Source organism: Balaenoptera physalus (assembly GCF_965194825.1).
Source record: "Balaenoptera physalus genome assembly, chromosome: 9".
Classification (NCBI taxonomy): domain Eukaryota; kingdom Metazoa; phylum Chordata; class Mammalia; order Artiodactyla; family Balaenopteridae; genus Balaenoptera; species Balaenoptera physalus.
This window is the reverse complement of record NC_138888.1, coordinates 46,210,621-46,236,500: the sequence shown is the minus strand read 5'-3', so window position 1 is coordinate 46,236,500 and position 25,880 is coordinate 46,210,621. Positions and strand designations below refer to the sequence as shown.

General features: G+C 35.3%; 2 protein-coding genes across 4 annotated transcripts in view; one reads left to right on the top strand and one right to left on the bottom strand.

Annotated features, from left to right (window-relative positions):
• Window positions 1-25,880, bottom strand: part of HS3ST5 (heparan sulfate-glucosamine 3-sulfotransferase 5) — a 277,255-nt gene that overhangs the window by 223,797 nt on the left and 27,578 nt on the right. The window lies entirely within an intron of this gene.
• On the top strand, window positions 14,878-16,860 carry LOC309667099 (zinc finger CCCH domain-containing protein 15). 2 transcript variants are annotated; one of them, XM_082475355.1, is made up of 2 exons: window positions 14,878-15,243; window positions 15,397-16,860. In XM_082475355.1, the coding sequence occupies exons 1-2, from the start codon at window positions 14,955-14,957 to the stop codon at window positions 16,233-16,235; spliced, it is 1,128 nt and encodes a 375-aa protein (XP_082331481.1). In that variant the 5' UTR covers window positions 14,878-14,954; the 3' UTR covers window positions 16,236-16,860. The 2 variants fall into 2 exon arrangements, with proteins under 2 accessions (XP_082331481.1, XP_082331480.1); XM_082475354.1 differs by having other exon boundaries at window positions 14,878-16,860.

Below are 25,880 nucleotides of genomic sequence, written 5' to 3'. Positions count from 1 at the left end.
ATGGAGTTAAAAAAGATTTAAAAGGGGCATGGTGAGCTGAGTCTGAAAGGAGACTCTGGGTCACATTATAGAGCCTTTCAACAGATAAAAATGAGAGTTCTGGCCACAGGATGAGATTTGGGAGGTAGACTCCCTTCCATTAGGCAGCGGGAAGGGGGATCAGAGCCAGTTATCCAAATCCGGTTACCAAAACTAGACTCAAGATCAAACTTGTTCTAATCACATAGTTGATTATTGCTGAGTCCTCTGAATACTGAGTTACTAAATGATTTCTGACATTTTCTGTCTTCCACATGGCAAATGGTGTATCTAAAGTTTATTTCATTACAATGATTTTCAAAAAGTTCAAAAGTATGATATTTTTGAAGGCAGTAAATATTACATTCTATCTCTTCCCTTTTGGATGAGCCTTCAGAGATTCAATTTCAATTTGTATGCCTTTGAAGATAATCTGACCTGCTTATTCACAATTCATTATTAAAACCAAAGTAGGGCGCCTTCAGCTGTAGACAGAGCCTTTAGGAATTATAAAAACTGGTAAGTAATAAAATCATAAAACGTCTAATCATCATCAGACTTACAGTGCAATCTGTAAATGTGAGAGCTTCAGATCAATGGTTTTGTGGTTACACATTGAGGCCACTCATTTCTACTTCTTTAAGGCAATAGCCTAATAAGTTTGGCAAAGTTTTTATTAGGAACAGATTTTGAGCATGAAAATGAGAGTTCAGACATCATTTAATTGGGAATGCAGAATAAGAAATGTATCCTAGGATACATCTGATGATTTCTCCAAATAACATATTGCACCTTTGTCTCAATGGTCCCTTCCAATATACCTCAGTGTTTCACTTATTTTATCTTACCTTATCTTTAGTCAGCAGTACAACTTATATGGATACTAATGAGGGTAACATGATCCCTTAATTAAAATATATGATTTAAAATGAGTTATACTTTACAAAGTATGCCAGTGTAGTCCTACAATGTTAGATCTAATTCTTGGAACGATAGTTCTGTATAATGCAGTTTTATCATGAAAGTGTTAAAAGCTTGTTCTGAAAGTCACAGAATTCCTTTGAAAGGCCACAGATGCTTTTTGGCCAGCTTCTAAAGAGACTGATAAAAATAAACTTCTTTTCTCCCTGCAGCAGCAGCCATCAGCTTCCTTGCCTTCCGTGTCTATATTCCCATCCCCTGCGGCCACCTGGAACACAGCTCACCACTGCACTGATGTTCGGGATGGCGGGCACTGGGGGGAGGGAGGGGAATCAAATGTGAAGACAGAGGTAAGCTTTTAACTCTGCTGTCAGTAAAGGAAAGAGGAAGTAGAAGATATTGCTGCTACCCCCTTTTTTCCACCTTCTTCAGCCCAGGCATGGTGTGAAGTCCCTGAGGGAACACCACAAGATGTTCTAGCTTTTCTCAGTCTGGCAAAGCCTCCAGGAATACAGTGAATTGTTTATTTCAGATAGGCCCTTTGCTGTATTCAACCCAGAAAACAAGCATGACAATTAGCCTCCTCGCTGAAGACATTGGGAGATGGCAGGAAATTACTAATAGGAAGTGCACCAGAGGGGAAAAATAAGCACCTTCTACAAAAAAAGCAAGGTGCTGATGAGACTTGGCATGTGGAACAACCAAAATCAAGTAAGATTTTTGAACACTTTAAAGGAGTGAATTGAGGTAGTAGCTTAAATTTGCTATGGAAAGGAATGTACATGCAGCAATAATCTTTATTTTTAAAACAACATATTCAGAAACTGTATGAATACACATATATACTAAATATACATAATATTTTGAACCCCTTAAGCACCTTACATGGAGATATTAAGTGAGGAAATATTTTTTCTAAAATGAGTGGCATATTGATGTAAAAAAAAATTGCATCTTCTTGTTTATTTTGAAAGCTACCTTTCAAAAATGTAATATGCCACCACTGGCATCTTTGAACTCACTATTCCATTTTTCAAGCAGTCTCAGAGTTGAATCCTGCATTCTTGCCATATGCCAAGGGTTAGGCCATTAATATGTAAAAGAAGCTGGTATCCAGAGAATTGACTTTATAATTGGAGAACACCAAAATAAACCTAACACTTCTCTAACAATGTTGCACCCCAGCATCCCTGTTCTCTTAGGCTATTAAGCCATGTCCAATTTTCTCAGTCTGTCCGAGGATACAGCTGCCTCCATGTGCCAAGGAAGCTTTAATTAGGGGGACTTTTCCTCCCACTGGAAAGCCTCTTCCTGTGGTTTGAAAGTTTGAATTATTCAAGCCCATGTTAATACACTGGGCTGAATGCTCTGTCTGGCCCACTGAGGTGCACCTGGAACTGTTCTCTTTTCACAGATTCTATTTCTTTCTTTCCCTCTCTCTCTCCCTCCCTCCTTTTTCTATCCTTTCTCATCCACTTCGCTCCTATTATTCAAGGCAAGAAACAAGGAACACTGAGCACCGAGAGACCCATGGAATCTGGCACAGCAAATCTCATAGACTCTTCATGTGCAGTCACAAGAAAAATAATCTCTCAACTAAAAGTTTCTCAAGTATAAAGCTTCATTCCCTAAACCTTTCTTTTTTACAAAAAGTAATACGATTTATATACTCTGGTAGCCAGAATTTCAGGACTTTTAAATCTATTTCTCCCAAATTCAAGCTGTTAATTTGGTTTTACTCCTAAAATGGAATCAACAGGAAAATTCTTAATTTTTCCTGTTGAAGCTACACAGAGTTGATACAGATAAATCCTGTTTTAATACCAGATTCTAGATTTCAGTCTTTGATTAGTTTTTAGGCTTTGCTTAAGATTCCAACCCTAATTTTCCTTTATTCTAATTTTTACTCTAGTTTTGAGTTGTCATTGTGACTTCTTTAGAACCAAAGTCAGCGTCAAGATAATATGAGGTATCCTTGGATTAAGGGTACCATGATTTCTAGACTTGGTTTGTCATTCATCACCTGCAAGGCCTCTCAGAGGCTTACTTTTCTCATATATAAAATAGTAGTAACAATACAAACACTATCTAGAACCTGCAAAAAATCAAATAGAATTATATTCAGGAAAGTTTTTTCAAAATTATAAAGTAATATATAAATTAAGATGTCTTTGCTATTATTATTTTTTCATGTCATAAAAGAAGCATCATCTTTGGTTTATACTCCAATTCATTCATTTAAATTAAAATGTTTTGGAAGTCTTTCTTCTATGTCCAATCACAAAAAAGAAGCTACTGAGTTCACAATGCAGACAGTGGGATTCTCTTCCTTTCCTACACATTGAGTCTATTGTTTTAGGAGGAAAGAAAAAGGTAGGGAAGAAAAATGTATTCCCTGAAAACTCCTAAAGAGCTGTCCAAGTCCTCTGGCTAATAAACCAGAGAATTTGTGAAATTTATTGCCTACACTGAAAAATGCTCTTAGAAACTGTTTCAGAGTATCAAAAAATAATGTATCTCCAAAAAGAACCTCAAATCTTTTTCAGCAGCAGGTGGAATATTTAGGCAAAAATAATACATATAGAAAGAACTTATTCAAAATAACACTGCATGTACCTCTGGGATTGGAGAAGCTGATGAAGGACTCAACCAAGCCCACCAGTTGGAGATTATTTCTATCCCTGTACAGGTCTAATCATTGGATGGTAACTACATATCTGCCTTGTTATTGACCAGGAATCTGGTCTTAAACATTCAACGTCAAGAAAAACAAAACAAAACAAAGGTGATAACCAAAAGACTTTAAAGATGGTAACAAAATGGCTCTGTGCTCATACACCATTATTTAGAAAATAAAACACTTGACTCGCTGTCTAGGAAGAACTTAAACATCATTAAAGAATTTTAAAGTTTAATACCAAATCTATATTGGCTTCCTTTTTCACATTAACAATGTGTTCTTCATCCACAAACCCATTCACAATGCACAGACCTGAAGGCTTTGTACTATGCTGAACCACTATTCTACAAGGGCAGTATTTTTGGTACTAACTGAAGAGTTGTCACAAGTCATATATTTTTAAAGTTCTTTTTTTTTTTTCTTTATGTGTGCCCTTTTTTACAATGAGAAACCAGGTATGAAGTCATTCGTTTCCAAAGAATTGTGCTGTGAGTTGGGAAGCTAGCCTGAGCCAGGAGATTTAGTCTTACTCACAACTTGGCCCTAGAAAAATCTGTGATGGTTTCTACTGTAGGTTTCCTAACCACAACCTTGGGAGCACTGCATCTCCCAGCTCCTAAAAGCCTGAGTCTGTGACTACAGGAGCCAGGGGAAAAAAAGAGCTAAAACTTCTTCAATATCAGTGTTACAAGTCTTTGGAATGTTTTCCATAATAATTTGTGGGAAGTAAAATTACTACAAACTAAGAGTTTACAGCCAGAATAAATGTATTTTGTAGAGGTAAAAAGTAAATCCTCAATTTGTCTTTTTGCAATACACACACATACACATACACATATATATATGTATATATGACTGTGTATGTATACCTGTATGTACATACACACACGTATATTATTGTATATTCAGATCAGAGAAGAACACTAGATTTGAGAGGAAAAGATACTAAATTTGATAAAATTAAATTAGGGGGAAAGAGAGAAAGAGAAAATATCCATAAGACTAAAATCCAAATTGGTCTGCAGCTCAAGTTAATCTATATACATTATTATACGACTCATTCTCTAAAGTGCTAGAATATTCTATTTGCACACCATTTTCATACATATGTTAGTTTTACAAAGTAAGATAGATCGTCTAGTAAAGATTTGAATGGTTATTAGCCAAGTATACCATATTATATGGATTAATTTGTTTAATAAAATAAAAAGAGAAGGGCTTCCCTGGTGGCACAGTGGTTGAGAATCTGCCTGCCAATGCAGGGGACACGGGTTCGAGCCCTGGTCTGGGAAGATCCCACATGCCGCGGAGCAACTAGGCCCGTGAGCCACAACTACTGAGCCTGTGCGTCTGGAGCCTGTGCTCCACAACAAGAGAGGCCGCGACGGTGAGAGGCCCGCGCACCGCGATGAAGAGCGGCGCCCACTTGCCACAACTAGAGAAAGCCCTCGCACAGAAACGAAGACCCAACACAGCCAAAAATAAATAAATTAATTAATTAATTAAAAAAAAAAAAGAGAGAGAGAGAAGAACTAGGCATGTTTATGTTCCAGTAGGAAAAACCTTCTTTTTCTTCCCAATTAGATATATAATTGTCAATTTTCATTCTTCCCTTTTATGAACTAACCTTGAATTAACAAGCAGTGACTTACTAAACTCTTTTGCCCTCAAGCATGCAATTTTGCTTTTCACATTTTCTTGGAACTCACTTTCAATTAGGAAAAAATAAGTAACTTTAGAAACTTAAAAAGTTGTAATGAATGATAAAAAGTCTGTCTTAATATTTATTACTATAAATAACGTTTTGAGAAGAAAAGCTACTTACATTTTTGTCTGCTAACCTTACTTCTGTGGAACTGTTAAGATCTTAGTAACTTAGTAACATTTCAGTTTTAATCCATTACGAAGAATGAAATATCACTAAAGTGATATAGAGTAGTTTCTGTGTAGAAGACTTAAAGATGGCTGGAGCTGTGCTTAAAGATTTCTAATATAAATTAGAGTATTAGCCTTTTTATCCTCTTATTTAAAAAACAATTTAACCTTTATTCATGGGAATTTTAGACAATTTAGAAAATACATAAAATTATAAAGAAGAAATAAAAATTACTTTTAAGCCCAATTATCCAAGATAAGCACTATTAATATTATACGTTAATAATAACAATATAATTTTAACAATATTGAGTACTTACTCTGTACCCATCTCCATTCTCTATTATATATAAATAATTTAGAATGGATAATATATATAATTTTTGATGTACAAACCCATTATTTCCATTTTGCAAATGACGAAATTAAGGTACAGAGATGTTTAGTAACTTGTTCTGGGTCAAAGGTCACATATTTAATAAGGTGAGAAGCTGGGATTTGAAATTGGGCCCTCTGAATTATGTCAGAAACTGTGATCGTAACCACAACTCTACTACGCTAGGCTTTCCTCTGTGTGTATAACATAAAAGGGGGCTGTAATTTATACACTGTTCTATAATCTGTTTTTATCCATGTAACTTACTACGAATCTCTCTTCTCACATCAGTAAGTGATCCCCGACCACAACACTTGAAAAGGGAGCATTTTGACAAGTAAGAAATCTTGTAGTATGGCTGTTTCTAGCATGGTATGATTCAAGAAATCTAAACAAAGAACACTCTCTATTTTCTGACATGTATTCAAATCAAGCAAACATCACCCTCTTTAAGCAAACAGAAATTACATAGCAGAACTGACCAATGATCTGATCAGTCCAATATCCTATTTCTGAAACTGTCCAATGCTGGCTATTTTAGTAGAAGAAATAAAATCCCCCATAAAGTACCTAATTGTGTGATACACTGCAGTAAGATGAAAATTTCCCCTTTGCCCAGTTTCTCATCTTCTTCTACATAAAAGCTTTAGAGGGAATAGTCCTTGAAATTTTATCCTACTGAAACTAGTAATGTGTGAAGATGTTATTTTAACACACACATATGCACTATAAACGTGAAGAAACAAGAGTTCTTCCTGATAGCTTAAGAAAGTTAGGAATTATAGCTATTTCTATGAATACATAATACATAGAGCACACATAATGAATCCATTACAATTATAAGAGAATATTGCTAGGTAATATACAGCACCAGTGAAAGAAACTGGTAAATAGCATTCAATAAAATAATCCTTTCCTCCATTAACAATATATTATAAAATATATTCTTTAGGGGAGGTAACCACAGAGCAATCATTGAGTGGCAAAATTCATTGCGTGTGTTTCTACACAGTGCAAATCAGAAAATCAACGCAATCATACATTTTATTTTGTTTTATATATATCAAAGTCCCATCAACCACTGATACTATATTACAGTTGGAATTTAATGTGGTTAAAAATATCACTAAGTATATTGGCATGGTAGCCAGGAAGACAGGGACATTTTAAAGAGAGTTTTTAAAAAAAAATTTTTCTCTGAAATTGTGCCTTTCTCTAATGAAAGAGGACTTAAGAGACTGGTATCTTCCATTTCCTGACGCTTGGAATACTTGCTCTTAGACCCCTGAGCTGCCATGCAGATACAGACAGACAGATATAAAGACATATAGATATAGATACATAGATATTTGACCCAAGATGCAAGAGCTTTGTGAGTTCAACTAAATAGTCATCTTTTACTGGACAGATTGTAAAGGTTTCATGAGGAGAAGGCATTTACACCATTTCTATCTGCACTCTTCCAGAATCTCTCACCTGTGTCTCTTGTAGCCATCCCCCAAAACAACCAGAATGTTAGATGTAGTCTGTGCCCAAAAATTTGAATAAAGTAATTCAATCCAATAGTGATGGGGACCATTGCCTCATAACCTTGGGGCTTTTCCCTGACCTAGTCAGCTACTAACTGATCATCCCTACTTCCCATGATAGTACCGATCCTTAGTTCCCTAAGAAGACAGACTGTACTTTATGAATTTTGTATTCCAAATGCCTGGCACGGTTCCTGGAACAGAGAAGACCTTCAATACATCCTTATTGGAACAGTACCTGACACATAATAGGTCCTCAATAAATGCTGGTTGGTGGAATATTTAAATGGATGAATGAATATATTTAACCACTGACTGAGTTTCTCTATTTAATGTTATTTCATACATTTCAGTCTGGAATACACATATTTTAAAATCTATTTCATAGGAACTATCATTATACAACATTGTAGTTTTTACACTAAAAATATATTCCCTAAAGACAATTCAGTCACCAGTTTAAAAAATAACATATATTGGATACTGACCAGTACTATTTATAACTTCTTTTTTGGACAGGAAATGCAATGCTGCAACTGCTTCCAAATCAGCAAAATGTACAGCCAGTAAGTCCAAGAAACATGAAGATACTGTATGTTCTACAAGAACAGAAACTCTAGATATTTATTTTAAAATTTAAGATAATTGATGGGATGTTTTTCCATAAAAGGCACATGCCATCAATTATCTTCCTCCTTATTATTTTTAAGTCACCCCAGCCAGTAAGCCAGCACTGATGGAGTTAATTCACCAAACATTCTCCCTTGCTTGGTAGCTTGTTCCCACCTTAGGTAGGATGCAGAGAAACCGCTCCAGGAGGTTGTTTTCCTTATAACTCTGCAGATGATAAAAGCTTAAGTCAATCCTAACCTGTGTTTCAGTTTGTCAGCTGAGGACATTAATACTTGTAATGTTATCTCCTTCTCAGAAGACCCCCGAGAGCAATACTTTCTAGAACCCACCAGCTAAACTCCTCATCAAACATGTTCTACACGTACAAATTTTACACTTTGTATCATCACCTAAGTGATGAACAGAATTGAAATCAGAAAGAGTAAACAAGATATAGTTTAAACTTTTCAAACTATCTTTCTGAACTTTGAAATCAAAGTTAAACATTTTACATTCAAGTAACTCTCTTGATCACAGTTCTTAATTAAGCACAAAATGTCCTATGGGTAACATTGCAGTGAGTTCTGTACCTCAAATGAATAGCAAAAGTAATAAAATTTTTTTATAATAATGATTATATAAGTTGTGAGGAGCCAAAAAGTCTACATCAGCTTATTGCATAAGAATTCTCAACCAGAGGGCAGACAGCAGAAGCAAGAAGAACTACAGTCCTGCAGCCTGTATAACAAAAACCACATTCACAGAAAGACAGAGAAGATGAAAAGGCAGAGGGCTATGTACCAGATGAAGGAACAAGATAAAACCCCAGAAAAACAATTAAATGAAGTGGAGATAGGCAACATTCCAGAAAAAGAATTCAGAATAATGATAGTGAAGATGATCCAGGACCTCGGAAAAAGAATGCAGGCAAAGATCGACAAGATGCAAGAAATGGTTTTTTTTGCAAAGACCTAGAAGAATTAAAGAACAAACAAACAGAGATGAGCAATACAATAACTGAAATGAAAACTACTCTAGAAGGAATCAATAGCAGAATAACTGAGGCAGAAGAACGGATAAGTGACCTGGAAGACAGAAATGTGAAATTCACTGCTGCAGAACAAAATAAAGAAAAAAGAATGAAAAGAAATGAAGACAGTCTAAGAGACCTCTGGGACAACATTAAATGCAACAACATTCGCATTATAGGGGTCCCAGAAGGAGAAGAGAGAGAAGAGAGAAAGGACCCGAGAAAATATTTGAAGAGATTATAGTTGAAAACTCCCTAACATGGGAAAGGAAATAGTCACCGAAGTCCAGGAAGCGCAGAGTCCCATACAGGATAAACCCAAGGAGAAACACACCGAGACACATAGTAATCAAATTGGCAAAAATTAAAGACAAAGAAAAATGATTAAAAGCAGCAAGGGAAAAACGACAAATAACATACAAGGGAACTCCCATAAGGTTAACAGCTGATTTCTCAGCAGAAACGCTACAAGCCAGAAAGGAGTGGCATGATATACTTAAAGTGATGAAAAGGAAGAACCTACAACCAAAATTACTCTAGCCAGCAAGGATCTCGTTCAGATTCGAAGGAGAAACCAAAAGCTTAACAGACAAGCGAAAGCTAAGAGAATTCAGCACCACCAAACCAGCTCTACAACAAATGCTAAATGAACTTCTCTAAGTGGGAAACACAAGAGAAGAAAAGGACCTACAAAAACAAACCCAAAACAATTAAGAAAATGGTCATAGGAACATACATATCAATAATTACCTTAAATGTGAATGGATAAAATGCTCCAACCAAAAGACACAGGCTTGCTGAATGGATACAAAAACAAGACCCATATATATGCTGTCTACAAGAGACCCACTTCAGACCTAGGGACACATTCAGACTTAAAGTGAGGGGATGGAAAAAGATATTCCACGCAAATGGAAATCAAAAGAAAGCTGCAGTAGCAATACTCGTATCAGATAAAATAGACTTTAAAATAAAGAATGTTACAAGAGACAAGGAAGGACACTACATAATGATCCAGGGATCAATCCAAGAAGAAGATATAACAATTATAAATATATATGCACCCAACATAGGAGCACCTCAATACATAAGGCAACTGCTAACAGCTATAAAAGAGGAAATCGACAGTAACACAATAATAGTGGGGGACTTAAACATCTCACTTACACCAATGGACAGATCATCCAAAAAGAAAATAAATAAGGAAACAGGAGCTTTAAATGACACAACAGACGAGATACATTTAATTGATATTTATAGGACATTCCATCCAAAAACAGCAGATTACATTTTCTTCTCAAGTGCGCACGGAACATTCTCCAGGATAGATCACATCTTGGATCACAAAACAAGCCATAGTAAATTTAAGAAAATTGAAATCATATCAAGCATCTTTTCTCACCACAATGCCATGAGATTAGAAATGAATTACAGGGTAAACAACGTAAAAAACACAAACACATGGAGGCTAAACAATACGTTACTAAATAACCAAGAGATCACTGAAGAAATCAAAGAGGAAATAAAAAATACCTAGAGACAAATGACAATGAAAACAGGATGATCCAAAACCTATGGGATGCAGCAAAAGCAGTTCTAAGAGGGAAGTTTATAGCAATACAAGCCTACCTCAAGAAACAAGAAAAATCTCAAATAAACAATCTAACCTTACACCTAAAAGAACTAGAGAAAGCAGAACAAACAAAACCCAAAGTTAGCAGAAGGAAAGAAATCATAAAGATCAGAGCAGAAATAAACGAAATAGAAACAAAGAAAACAATAGCAAAGATCAATAAAACGAAAAGCTGGTTCTCTGAGAAGATATTAGCCAGACTCATCAAGAAAAAGAGGGAGAGCACTCAAATTAATAAAATTAGAAATGAAAAAGGAGAAGTTACAACAGACACCACAGAAATACAAAGCATCCTAAGAGATTACTACAAGCAACACCATGCTAATAAAATGGACAACCTGAAAGAAATGGACAAATTCTTAGAAAGGTGTAATCTCCCAAGACTGAACCAGGAAGAAACAGAAAATATGAACAGACCAATCACAAGTAATGAAATTGAAACTGTGATTAAAAATCTTCCAAAAAACAAAAGTCCAGGACAAGATGGCTTCACAGGTGAATTCTAACAAACATTTAGAGAAGAGCTAACACCTATCCTTCTCAAACTCTTCCAAAATATAGCAGAGGGAGGAACACTCCCAAACTCATTCTAAGAGGCCACCATCACTCTGATACCAAAACCAGACAAAGATGTCACAAAGAAAGAAAACTACAGGCCAATAGTACTGATGAACATAGACGCAAAAATCCTCAACAAAATACTAGCAAACAAAATTCAACAGCACATTAAAAGGATCATACACTATGATCAAGTGGGGTTTATCCCAGGAATGCAAGGATTATTCAATATACACAAATCAATCAACGTGATACACCATATTAACAAATTGAAGGAGAAAAACCATATGATCATCTCAATAGATGCAGAGAAAACTTTCGACAAAATTCAATACCCATTTATGATAAAAACCCTCCAGAAAGTAGGCACAGAGGGAACTTTCCTCAACATAAAAAAGGCCATATATGACAAACCCACAGTCAACATTGTCATCAATGGTGAAAAACTGAAAGCATTTCCACTAAGATCGGGAACAAGACAAGGTTGCCCACCCTCACCACTATTATTCAACATGGTTATGGAAGTTTTACCCACAGCAATCAGAGAAGGAAAAGAAATAAAAGGAATCCAAATCGGAAAAGAAGAAGTAAAGCTGTCACTGTTTGCAGATGACATGATACTATACATAGAGAATCCCAAAGATGCTACCAGAAAACTACTAGAGCTAATCAATGAATTTGGTAAAGTAGCAGGATAAAAATTAATGCACAGAAATCTCTTGCATTCCTATACACTAATGATGAAAAATCTGAAAGTGAAATTAAGAAAACACTCCCATTTACCACTGCAACAAAAAGAATAAAATATCTAGGAATAAACCCACCTAAGGAGACAAAAGACCTGTATGCAGGAAATTATGAGACACTGATGAAAGAAATTAAAGATGATACAAATAGATGGAGAGATATACCATGTTCTTGGATTGGAAGAATCAACATTGTGAAAATGACTCTACTACCCAAAGCAATCTACAGATTCAATGCAATCCCTATCAAACTACCACTGACATTTTTCACAGAACTAGAACAAACAATTTTACAATTTGTATGGAGACACAAAAGACCCCGAATAGCCAAAGCAATCTTGAGAAAGAAAAACAGAGCTGGAGGAATCGGGCTCCCTGACTTCAGACTACACGACAAAGCTACAGTAATCAAGACAGTATGGTACTGGCAGAGAAACAGAAATATAGACAATGGAACAGGATAGAAAGCCCAGAGATAAACCCATGCACATATGGTCACCTTATCTTTGATAAAGGAGGCAAGAATATACAGTGGAGAAAAGACAGCCTCTTCAATAAATGGTGCTGGGAAAACTGGACAGCTACATGTAAAAGAATGAAATTAGAACACTCCCTAACACCATACACAAAAATAAACTCAAAATGGATTAAAGACCTAAATGTAAGGCCAGACACCACCAAACTCTTAGAGGAAAACATAGGAAGAACACTCTTTGACATAAATCACATCAAGATCTTTTTTGATCCACCTCCTAGAGTAATGGAAATAAAAACAAAAGTAAACAAATGGGACCTAATGAAACTTCAAAGCTTTTGCACAGCAAAGGAAACCATAAACAAGATGAAAAGACAACCCTCAGAATGTGAGAAAATATTTGCAAATGAAGCAACTGACAAAGGATTAATCTCCAAAATTTACAAGCAGCTCATGCAGCTCAACATTAAAAAACAAACAACCTAATCCAAAAATGGGCAGAAGACCTAAATAGACATTTCTCCAAAGAAGATATACAGATTGCCAACAGACACATGAAAGAATGTTCAACATCATTAATCATTAGAGAAATGCAAATCAAAACTACAATGAGATATCATCTCACACCAGTCAGAATGGCCATCATCAAAAAATCTACAAACAATAAATGCTGGAGAGGGTGTGGAGAAAAGGGAACACTCTTGCACTGTTGGTGGGAATGTAAATTGATACAGCCAGTATGGAGAACAGTATGGAGGTTCCTTAAAAAACTAAAAATAGAATTACCATATGACCCTGCAATCCCACTACTGGGCATATACCCTGAGAAAACCATAATTCAAAAAGAGTCATGTACCAAAATGTTCATTGCAGCTCTATTTACAATAGCCAGGACATGGAAGCAACCAAAGTGTCCATCATTGGATGAATGGATAAAGAAGATGTGGCACATATATACAATGGAATATTACTCAGCCATAAAAAGGAACGAAACTGAGTTATTTGTAGTGAGGTGGATGGACTTAGAGACTGTCATACAGAGTGAAGTAAGTCAGAAAAAGAAAAACAAATACCGTATGCTAACATGCATATATGGAATCTTAAAAAAAAAATGGTACTGATGAACCTAGTGGCAGGGAAGGAATAAAGATGCAGACGTAGAGAATGGACTTGAGGACATAGGAGGGGAAGGGGAAGGTGGGACGAAGTGAGAGAATAGCACTGACATATATACACTACCAAATGTAAAATGGATGGCTAGTGGGAAGCTGTTGTATAGCACAGGGAGATCAGCTTGATGCTTTGTGACGACCTAGAGGGTGAGATAGGGAGGAGGGGGGCGGATATGGGGATATATGTATATGTATAGCTGATTCACTTTGTTTGTTTACAGCAGAAACTAACACAGCATTTTCAAGCAATTATACTCCAATAAAGATGTTTTAAACAATTTAAAAAAAGAATAATAGAGTGCTTTAAATATATAAAGTAAAATTTAAAAAACAAATAACTCAATTTAAAAATGGCCTAAGGATTTGAATAGACATTTCTCCAAAGAAGACATACACATAGCCAATTAAGACATGAAAAGAGGCTCAACAAATTCATTAGTAGTTAGAAAAATGCAACTCAAAACTATGAGACACTATTTTACTGCCACCAGAATAGCTAAAAGAAAAGACAGACATAATAAGTGCTGGCAAACATATGGAGAAATTAGTACCCTCATAACATTGCTGGTGGAATTGTAAATGGAGCAGCTACTTTGGAAAACAATTTGGCAATTCCTCAGTATATGAAGTATAGAGTTACCATGTGTCCTAACAATTGTACTCCTAGGTATATACTCCAAAGAAATTAAAACAAATGTACATACATATATGAAAGTTCATAGCAGCATTATTTGTAATAGGCAGAAAGTGATGAACCCTAATAACTGATGATAACTGATGGTAACTAATAACCCTAATAAACTGATGAATGGATAAATAAATGTGGTAAAGTCATACAATGGAATATTATTCAGCAGTGAAAAGTGAAATGCTGAATCATACTACAGCATGGATGAACCTTGAAACATTATTCAGAGTTGAAGATGTTAATCACACAAGACCACATATATGCTTCCATTTGTATGAAATATCCAGAATAGACAAATCTATAGAGACAGGAACTAGATTAGTAGTTGCCTAGGGATGGTGGGTTGGGGAGAGGGAGGATGGAGAGTGACTCTAATGGGTACAGACTTTTATGTGAAAAGCAATTAAAGTGATTTTTAGATTGTGTAATGGTTGCAGAGCTCTGTGAATATACTAAAAACCACTGAACTGTATACTTCAGGTGAATTTTATGATGTGGGAATTAAACATCAGTAAAGTTGTTTTTAAAAAATAATGTTTCTTCAAAAATTGATTCTGGGTCTTCCTCCTCCTATCGCGGGGCCAGAGTCCCTGAGGGAGTCCAGCTACGCTTAAGTCTGGCCGGTGCCACCTATCTCCGCAATGCCCCCCAAGAAACAGGCTCAGGCCGGGGGCAGCAAAAAGGCGGAGCAGAAAAAGAAGGAGAAGATTATCGAAGACAAAACTTTTGGTCTAAAGAATAAGAAAGGAGCAAAGCAACAGAAGTTTATCAAGGCTGTCACTCATCAAGTTAAATTTGGTCAACAAAATCCACGTCAGGTAGCACAAAGTGAAGCTGAAAAGAAGTTGAAGAAAGATGACAAGAAGAAAGAATTGCAAGAGCTAAATGAGTTGTTCAAACCTGTAGTTGCTGCTCAAAAAATAAGTAAAGGTGCAGATCCCAAATCTGTGGTATGTGCATTCTTCAAGCAAGGACAGTGTACTAAAGGAGATAAGTGTAAGTTCTCTCATGACTTGACTCTGGAGAGAAAATGTGAAAAGCGAAGTGTTTACATTGATGCAAGAGATGAAGAGCTTGAAAAAGATACTATGGATAATTGGGATGAGAAAAAACTGGAAGAAGTAGTGAACAAGAAGCACGGTGAGGCGGAAAAGAAAAAACCAAAAACTCAAATAGTGTGCAAGCATTTCCTCGAAGCTATTGAAAACAACAAATATGGCTGGTTTTGGGTATGCCCTGGAGGGGGTGATATTTGCATGTATCGTCATGCACTTCCTCCTGGGTTCGTCTTGAAAAAAGATAAAAAGAAAGAAGAGAAAGAAGATGAAATTTCATTAGAAGATCTAATTGAAAGAGAGCGTTCTGCCCTAGGTCCAAATGTTACCAAAATCACTCTAGAATCTTTTCTTGCATGGAAGAAAAGAAAAAGACAAGAAAAGATTGATAAACTTGAGCAAGATATGGAAAGAAGGAAAGCAGACTTCAAAGCAGGGAAAGCATTAGTGATCAGTGGTCGTGAGGTGTTTGAATTTCGTCCTGAACTGGTTGATGATGATGATGAGGAAGCAGATGATACCCGTTATACCCAGGGAACGGGTGGTGATGAGGTTGATGATTCAGTGAGCGTAAATGACATAGATTTAAGCCTGTACATCCCAAGAGATGTAGATGAGACAGGTATTACTGTAGCCAGTCTTGAAAGATTCAGCACATATACTTCAGAAAAGGATGAAAACAAATTAAGTGAAGCTTCCGGAGGTAGGGCTGAAAATGGTGAAAGAAGTGATTTGGAAGAGGACAACGAAGGGGAGGGACAGGAAAATGGAGTCATCGATGCTGTTCCTGTTGATGAAAATCTTTTTACTGGGGAAGATTTGGATGAACTAGAAGAAGAATTAAACACACTTGATTTAGAAGAATGACACCAAAGAAGTCAATGAAAAAATTAAGCCAGCTCAGCATGAGTTGAAATTGACTACATTAATTTTTTTCCACCTAGAATTCTTCAACAGGATGTTTGTTTCCCATGCTGATTCTGGAGGGCTTACTCTCCAAAAAAGGAATATTCTCCCTACATCTTGTCTTCTGACTTTGGCTACATCTCATAGTAAGTTCAGAGTAGTTCATGATAAATTAAAAATATAATGGTCATTGCAGAAAATGATTGATTGTTGTAACTGTCCACTCAAGTAGGAAGTGTAACTGCTTTTCCAGCTTTTGATTTTCATTGGGCATGCGTTATTACAAGGACAACATAAATTTAAATTGCCCTTCATTTAATGCAGTTTTTAATGAGTGGTTTTATTTCCTTTGTATTTATATGTTTAAAAGACTGCCTGAGATATGAGCCTGTACTTCATAAAGGAAACTGCATATGCAGATTCAGTATCGTATATCTTTGGACAATTAGATGGACATTTAAAATGAAACTTCATTAATCTGCCAGGATCAGCTGCAGTGCCCTGTGTTAGACTGTTTTAAACTATTCCTTTTCTTTTTTGCCAATGAAGTTGTAAATAAAGACCGTGATACATTAAAAAAAAAAAAAAAAAAAAAAAAAAAAAATTGATTCTGCAAAAAATCTCTATGTTAGTAAATTCATTTTTAGCTTGGTATACATAAATTAAACCATCCTGACGCCTTTGTTATTGTTCCATAAAAAGTTAACTTATTTCTGAAGGTCATGCACAGGACACACTAGCATGCCCTGGGAAGTTAAAGATGTCTTTGTGTTCTCAGTCATGGAGCCACTGTCAAAGACTTGTATTCTTAGCTCACCTAGGTCAATGGCATATATAATTTGAGAAGCCCCATTCCCAGTAGCAAGTAAGGTCTACATGAAACCTTGGTATCCTAGGTGCTGGTGTACATTTAAGGCATCTGTATCCCAAATAAGCTATCATTTTCTCCCTATTGTCTCAGCACCAGGGCTCCCCATCCCACACTCTTTCCCCAAAATAGTAAATCTTTGGTTTCCTAATTTCTCCACTTGGGGCCCAGTTCCTTGACCTGCACTCAATTTCAGGGACACTGACACTCTCTTTAGCTCTTACCATCCCTCCCCTGGAGGGACTGGACATAGAGCTGAGCCCTTAGCTACTTCACGAGTTTCTCTTTAGAACAGGATTGGTCTCCCAGGACCATGACACAGCCCTGCTACGTGCCATCATCACCACTTAAATATGCCTGCCAAGTTTAGAGGAATGGCAGGGGAACCAAGGGCTTAGAAGAAGATTTTTAAGGAAAAAATAGCCTTTTGGATAACTGAACGTTGATTTCCAGTGTTAAAACTACAGCATGTATTCATTAGATCTTTGTTGGCTTTGAACATCATTGATGACTCACTACATTTGCTCAAGCTGCAAATCATACTGTCTGCTCTTCTCTCCAAGATTTGCAAATATTTGCAGTTACCCAGAAAGGTGTTGAATTATTCTTGCCATAGTGGCAGCCTACAAACTATACTTTAGGTATCAATCAGGAGGTATGCATTCAATTCATGAGTGATGATCCTTGATGCCCCTAAATATATTTTTTTAGGCTCAATTAGGTCATGATAGAGATAGAAAAATCACTCATTTCTATCACTATAACCCTCAAAAAGGAGAATCAAGGTAAGAATAATCTAGCCTTGCTGAAACTCATAGAAAATTATTATTTCATGATCATTGGAACATAGCAGTGTGAAATACTATGGGAGGGTCATGTTTAAGTTTATTAATGATAGAATTTACCAAGTTTTATTTCTTCACTATAGCTATATCCAAGCACATAAGCAAAATTAAACTATCAATCACCTACTACTTAAGTAAAACCAATGACAATAATTCAGATATATAGATGTATCGTTAAAATAAGTTAAGGCATCTGGAAAGCAATGCAGAATAATGAAAATTCCTTATAAAAATTCTAGGGGGCAGAGATCTGGGGCACAGTATTTATCTTGAAAGAAAAAGATATTTTATTTTCTGGTAAGTTTCAACTATCAACACCAGCCAGGAATTATTGAACAAAAGTAATTTTCCACCCTTTTCTCCCATCTTTTTCTTTCCTGTAGGATCCTTAGTGAGCATTTTTAGTCCTTCAATCCTTTATCTCTTAGTGTAATCATCTTATGTCTTCATTATTTGCAGTTTAAATATATTATTCCAATTCCTTCTCAATTAAGAGTAAAAATGTTACAAGCTGAATATGGATTAACAATTTTAATGTTACTATTTAGGTTTGCCTGTAATTAAAATGCTCTTAGCTTATTTTATATAACTTAAACTTGTGTAGCTATTACCGATGAATTCTTGAGACCAGTTCGGCTCCTGGGGATTGAGTGCTCTAAATCATTCAAGAAAGTTTAATTTGTTTAAACCAAGATTAACTCAATAAGGCTTTTTTAAATGCATCACTTTCTTAAATTTGTTTAAAAAACCTGACAGGCTGAATGGACTTTCTGCACTGAGGAGTTACCAGGTTTCACCAGTTCTGGCCTCAATTCTACCAAAGCTTCCAGCTCTAGCTTGCATAAAATTTTAACAGAAAAGGATTATGAAGCCTCTACTAAAAGCATTTCAGAATACCCAAAGATATTTTTAGTGATTCCAACATAAATAAGATTATTAATGCATACTTATCCCAGATACTTATCTTTTCCCCCCAAATAAACAAAAAACACTACCATGTTCTATCTTCACTGGTTTTCTATTGATTTAAACAAGAATTCTTAACTGGAATTCTTGTGGACTTCAGAAGATCTGAAAACCTTCAAAATTGTATGCAAAATTTAGCATATTGTGCTTGTATATTTTTCTGGGCAGAGCAATCATGGTTTTCATCTGATTTTTAAAGTTTTTCTTTTCTTTCCTTTCTTTTTTATTTCAATATGTTAAGAACAACTGGTTTGAGAGAGCACAAGAAGTTCTGCAGGAAGAATAAAGTACTTAGTGAAAACAATTTCTCTTGCAGGGATCTTCCTCACCTTTGCCCTTATCAGGGCACATCACATCTTACCCAGGAACAAACATCCTAAGAAATCTGGAACAACATAGCAGCTGTAAATTTGGATGTACTTAGCTGTAGTTTTACCATAACACTGATTGCTTAAGATTATTTATAAAATACAAATAATAATGCATGCAATTATTTCTAAAATACCTACAAAAGTCATCTAGCAGCTTTAACTACTGATCCTGCACCCATCTCTTAACAATTAAGATGTGGTTCTCCATACCAAGCCTTCAGGAAGACAAAGATAATAAATTTATTATTAAAAAATGGATGTCATTGAGGGAGAGTTCATAAAACCACAGGAATGACTGGCTGCAGTAGCAGTGTGATTCTACGTGAACTTTAGAGAAGAGAAGAAATAAATCATTCAGAACTCAGTCACTGATTCCATATGTACAGTCATTTCCCCATAACTGATACAAATGTCTCTGGGAGAAATACAAGATGGCAGAAGCATTTCTGACTGACCTATACTCAACTAGCAATTACTCAAAGGTCAGTGAGGAGAAAGAACTGCATCAACTCCTGCTATTTATAAGGAAGCAATTAGAAAGAGAACAAAAGAATTAATGACTTCTTACCATATGGTGTCATATAGTAAGACTTCATGATGTTTTCTTAAATGTCTACTTTAATGGAATTTTCTTAAGCATACTAGGCACACACAAACTTACGGCTATAGAAAAAAAATCCTTCCATTACGTTTAAAGAGCTACCATAGAAAGAAAGCACAAAAAGCTGGGGGAGTTCTCACAAAGCTCTGTGTTTTATATATTAAGTGCTGTGAGTCTAGAATTTTTGCATTTATTTTTCATATAAATTCTTAATGCCTCTACTCTATACATAATTTATATAAAATAAAAGCTCCCTCTAGTGGCTAAAAAGTACTATTTTTAGCTTTATTTTATATTTGAATAGCTTCCCCCACACCAGCCTCATGGTTTCTATTAACAATTCTCAATCTTTTTGGTCTCAGATCCTTTTGCTTATGTAGGTTATATCTATCACTATTTACCATATTAGGGATCAAAACTGAGATTAAAAAATTATTAATTTGTTTTAAAAATACCAATAATAAACCTATTACATGCTAACACAAATAATATTTTTATAAAGAAAATAACTGTACTTTCACAAAAATTGCAAGAAGAGATATATTGTTTTACATTTTTACAAATCTCTTTAAAGCCTGGCTTAAAACTGCTGGATTCTCATAAATGCCTCTGCATTAAATCTGTTGCAATACATTGTTTTGGTTGTAAGATACATATCAGGCTTCACATAGATGTGTACTTAGAAAAGGAAAGAATAATTCAAAAGCATTTTCAGATAATTGTGGTTATTTTTCTTTAATACTACACTGACATTTGACACGTAATAGTTTCTTAAAGCTTGGCTGCATTGTGGAATCTGAAACTATATCAGTGAACTTTTGTACTCTTACATTAAAATAGTTCTATCTCTCACTTTACCAAGCATAAATTTTAACACGGGTCATTTGGAAAATATTACACTGAACTCGACAAATCTTCCAAATGCTGACACATTTCATTATCAAAAAAATTACCACCTGTCTCATCAGAAACGTCTTTACCTATTTCAAAGCTGTCACAGTAATAGAGGCATATACATGTTTTCCAGTACTTTTATTTTGAAAGCTTGAATTTTATCATTGCCAGAAAATATTGTCAGCTGTTCTCCTCGAAGCGACAGCCCACCTTGCTCATTTTTGAGAAAATGTCTGTGAAATACCCAGGAATGAATAACTGCAGTTTGTCTGCAATTCTTTCAAGTAAACATAATGTTCCATGGAAAAATGTGGCTACTTTAGCTAGCAACTCAACCAGTCCACTTGAGCTTTTTCTCAAGAGAACTTTTGTACTTTGATATGCAGAAGTGCTTGATGCATACTTCCCATTTCATCATGTAGCCTATTTAAAAGATCACATTCAATGGTTAAGATTTAATATAATTAAGTTTTACTGCTTTATCAAGGACATTCTTAAGGAAAGCTGCATCCTCCTCCTCCTCTCCCTTCTCCTTCTCTAAATGCGAGTATGTGGCAGGGGAGAATGTAATCAGTTTGCCTTGATTTGTGCTAAGGCTTCAGAAGTTTTTCTCACCACTGACTGCTGCACCATCCAGACAAATGTCAACACAGTGAAAAGGACAAAAAACACCCTCATATTATTATGGAAATGGTTTTGACCTCACAGACTCCCTGACAGTGATTCGAGGATCCCCAGAGTCCACAGATCACATCATGAGAACCAGAGTTTATATGATAGATTGTACTATAATGTTGGAAGGGAGAGACCAGCTGATTGGCTTCTTAAAATAGTAGAAATAAACATTTAAGCTTAGAAAGTCCAAGTGACTCACTCAAGGCCACACATTGCCTGGGCAATTCCCACTGCATTCTGCCTCCATGAAAGTACTTTAAATTCTGAAATTCTTAGTCTGAATACATTTTGAAACAATTATGACTACTAAAAATGTTCAACAAAGTCCTCCTTTTCTCTTTAAGACTCTAAATTTTATTTTAGCATTTTTATTTTGGTTTATTCAGGGACCATTTAAGGCAAAACTTTTCATGAACAGTATATAGATTATTCAAAAGCAAAGAGTTTAATCATGAGATTATAAATAGTATGTAATTTCAACCTAGAATACATCTTAGGGCCAATTTCGTATTATAACATTACTAAAAGATGTTAGTGCTTTAGTGCCTAAGATTGTTTATAATAATTTTTCAACAGAATGTTGTGTCTCTTGTGTTTCGATATTCTAGCTGCAAATTGTTATCTATCAATATGATAATAGACTAAAAACATTCTCATCATTTCACAGGTTAGGAGAAAAAGGAGACACATATAGTGTTCCTGTAGTTAAAGATATAGTTGCTATAAAAACAGTTATATTTGAAAAATGCTATTTGGGTACCCAAATTAAGTGAGGTGGCATTAAATGCTTTATAACCCAGGAATCCAATGAGTTTAATAGACATCTCGATCACCAAGAAAAGAAAAGCTCTAAATTTAAGGAACACACATTAGGACATAAGATCACTTCTTGGGTGATTCTTCATTTCACTATCTCCTATTCCTCCTGAAACTCTGTTCTGACCACAGTTGTATAGGTGGTAGCAGCAACCAGAGGAAACTCATGGGGAAATACACATAACTGCAGTAGTAAGAACAGCATGAACATCTCATTACATTCCTGTTAAGCAAGGACTCCCAAGTCATGAGTAGAGAAGATGTGGATTGGGTTTCCTTTACTGTTGATACAGAAGGTCCAAAGCCTCATGCTGTCAAACTACAGTTTCTTGACTTTGTGGGCACTGAGAGGAAATTCCAAACTTTGATTCCTAAAACCTTATTATACTATGGTCCATGAGATCACCTAGGGTGAGTCTGCTGGGACATCCTCTGAGTCATTACTCATTCTACCAGTGGTTGAATAATATAAAAATCATTTCTCTTTCTCTTGTAAGGCCAACACAGGATGCCGCATTTGAAATATGTGTATCACAAGTATCCTTACTTTTTCACATAGTACTCTGTTGAAATTACATAGAGATTGCTATGAACTATGATAAAACTCTTTTTATAAATATCTAAGAATTTTATTATATTAAAATTTAATACAGGAACTAGGATAAAAATTGGATTCATTGATGTTGGTCTGAAATAAATTTTTGGAGAATAGTGATAAAAAATAATTTTGGTATTGAAGCCTGTGTAAAGCAATGCATAACATATGCAATTTCTACTTTGTAAAGGTAGAGGGCAGAAAGAATTTGCATTTAAATTTAAAAAGCAGATGAATTGGCATTTACTAGTGAGATGTAATTTGCTTCCTTTTAATAGATAATAAAATATTGATAGCAACATATCCAAGGAAATTTGGAATACTACTATTTTAATTAATACCAATGTGAGGTGAATTCAGATTTATTCTCAAAGATATTCTTATTGACCTGTTTTGAATTGGTTTTGATTAAAATGATTGGGGATTTTTAAGTATGTTAGTATATATAATATTACTCTAATTTATAGTTATTAGTCAATGTGCAATATTAAGACTGATGTAGTCAAAAGTTTAATGAGTTGAGTCACATAAAGACTGCTTAAAAATGATTGCTTTAGAAAGCAGATAACAACAGATTAATTTGGAAAGAAACTTTTTATATACTGACATTGTTCACAGAGAGGAAATAAGTAATTAACTGAATATTCTTTATTTCAAGAATAATGTGGGAAAAGTTGTCATAGTAAATGCCTATTAAAAATTTTAAGTTGAAATTTTATATACTAATAAGCATATCTTAAGAGTACACTGAATTTTTAAAAAAATTCTCTTTAGAGCAAGAGTCTCTTAATATTCTTGTCCTTGTTTGACTCGCATAGCAGGAAATAGCCCACTTTCACACAAACTAGATGGCTCACTGAACATTTAAGTATAAGTATAGGAAGTTAGCTTTCTCACTGTTGACTAGAGCTGTAGCTCTATGCAACGTCTCAGAGGCTCCAAACTGCCCCAGCACAGGGTCCCAGGACGAGGCAAGACCCGGGGAAGAAGTGAGTAAACACAAAGGTTGGTGAGGTGATTCTCCTGACAGTCCCTTGCATATCAACAAAACCCTGAACTGTACATAGAGATATTCCTGCTCCCTGGGAGCTGGGACACAGCTGTCCTTGATAAGCAGGTGGTCTCAGGGTCAAGCAGGTGTGAAACAAGAAAAGGATGATCTTCCCTTCAGACCAAGAACCATTTTAACAAGCAACCAGGAGGCAAAAATGAGAACCAATCCCACAAAGCATTGGTCTTTAAAATGTCACATTCACCTGGGATGTGGTTAATATTATAGAATGCAGAGTCCCACCTTTAGAGATTCAGATTTAGAAAAGGTAAGGCCAAGGAAGCTGGCTTTGTACAAGTAACCTAGGGGATGCCACTGAAAGTGGTTTCTTTGATCACACTAAAGAAACACTTTCACGGAGTATGTACAAGCACCAGAAGACATGAAGTTCTGAAAAGGGTGGTATGCTTCAAATAAGTGAAACTTGTAATATACTTAAAGTACAAATAGAGTTGTCCAAGACATAGATTTAAGCAGTAATAAGTGAAAACTTCTTACTCTTTGGATGACTTTTCAATAAGACACACCTATATGCCTCTTCTAAAATACCACTCCATGTAATAAATTAAATAGTAACCTCAGGTTGAAAATATTAAGCTAGTCTTTTGTGTTAAACATTTTAATTTTTTTATAAGAGGACTAAAACACTGAAAAACATAGTACTACAATACATTTACCTTTGGGCCAAGATTGTGTCACATTTTGAGCAGAAAATTAAGTTTGCACTAAATATTACCTGCCAGGGCTCTTTTCCAACTCTTATTTCATAAATATAAAATATATCTAAAGAAAAAGGTCTCTGTATTTATTTATACTTGAGCATGCCTTTCATCAAGGTCTTAAGGGTAACATGCAGAGAACAAGACCTATGAGCCAATGGAAGATGGCAGTGAACCTGTTCCCTCTCATATATTACATTAGACAAGCAAGCAATGAATCCATGACAGAATGGCGGGAAAAAAATATTAAAGTCACGGTCTTTACAGAAGACTTAGATTTCATTGCAGACTAACATTCTTATATCTAAAATATGTTTCAAGTTTTAAATTCCCAGACAGGTGGCAAGCTCCTCCGGGGTACTCAGTACAACATCTATTATGTTACTCAATAAATGAATGAGAAATCTGCCTTTACTATATACCAATGATCAGAGAGAGGCAGTTGCATAAAAAAAAAAAAAAAAAAAATTGGGACTCTAGATTTTTTTTTTTCTGAGAGATAAGAAATCAAATGATTTAGCTTATCTGTAAGTTACTTAACGACTTTAGAGTAAGGAACTCCGCCTAAAATGGCATTTCAAGCTTTCAAATTCGGTTGTATTGTAAAAGGCAGCAATTTAAAAAACTTCTTGTGTAGGAAAGACCATTTTATTTAATCACCAGTTTTTTTCTCCTCCTAGACACTCAGGAAATGTATTTTTTTTTCTCCCAGCCCACTTCCATCTAAGTAGGCCTTGTACACAATAAATATCTGTCGAATGTATGTTTATTTAGTGATATGATTATATTCCCCACAATTTTCAGTGATAGGAAAGTCTGATAAATTTTTCATCTATTTCCACATATATAAACGCACCTAAGTCTTCAAAATGCCCTGGAAAAATAAGTACAGTTTGGCAACTTTCTGACTCACTTCCAGATTGTAAAGTTTCCAGTAGGTTGAATTATTGTGATACAACCAAAGTCATCAAGATAAGTGCTCAGGCTCAAGAATAAATACATCAGGTAAGCAAAGAAACAGAACTCCCAATTCTATTCATTGAAGCAAACACTGCCATTTAAAACAATCAGACAAGAATGCAGAATTATACATACCAGGCTGTTAATCACAGCACTATTTTATAATAACAAAAATCAAAAACAAAACAACAAAAACATTTATATGTTTATTTTGAGGGAAGTGGTTAACCAAGATGTATAACTTT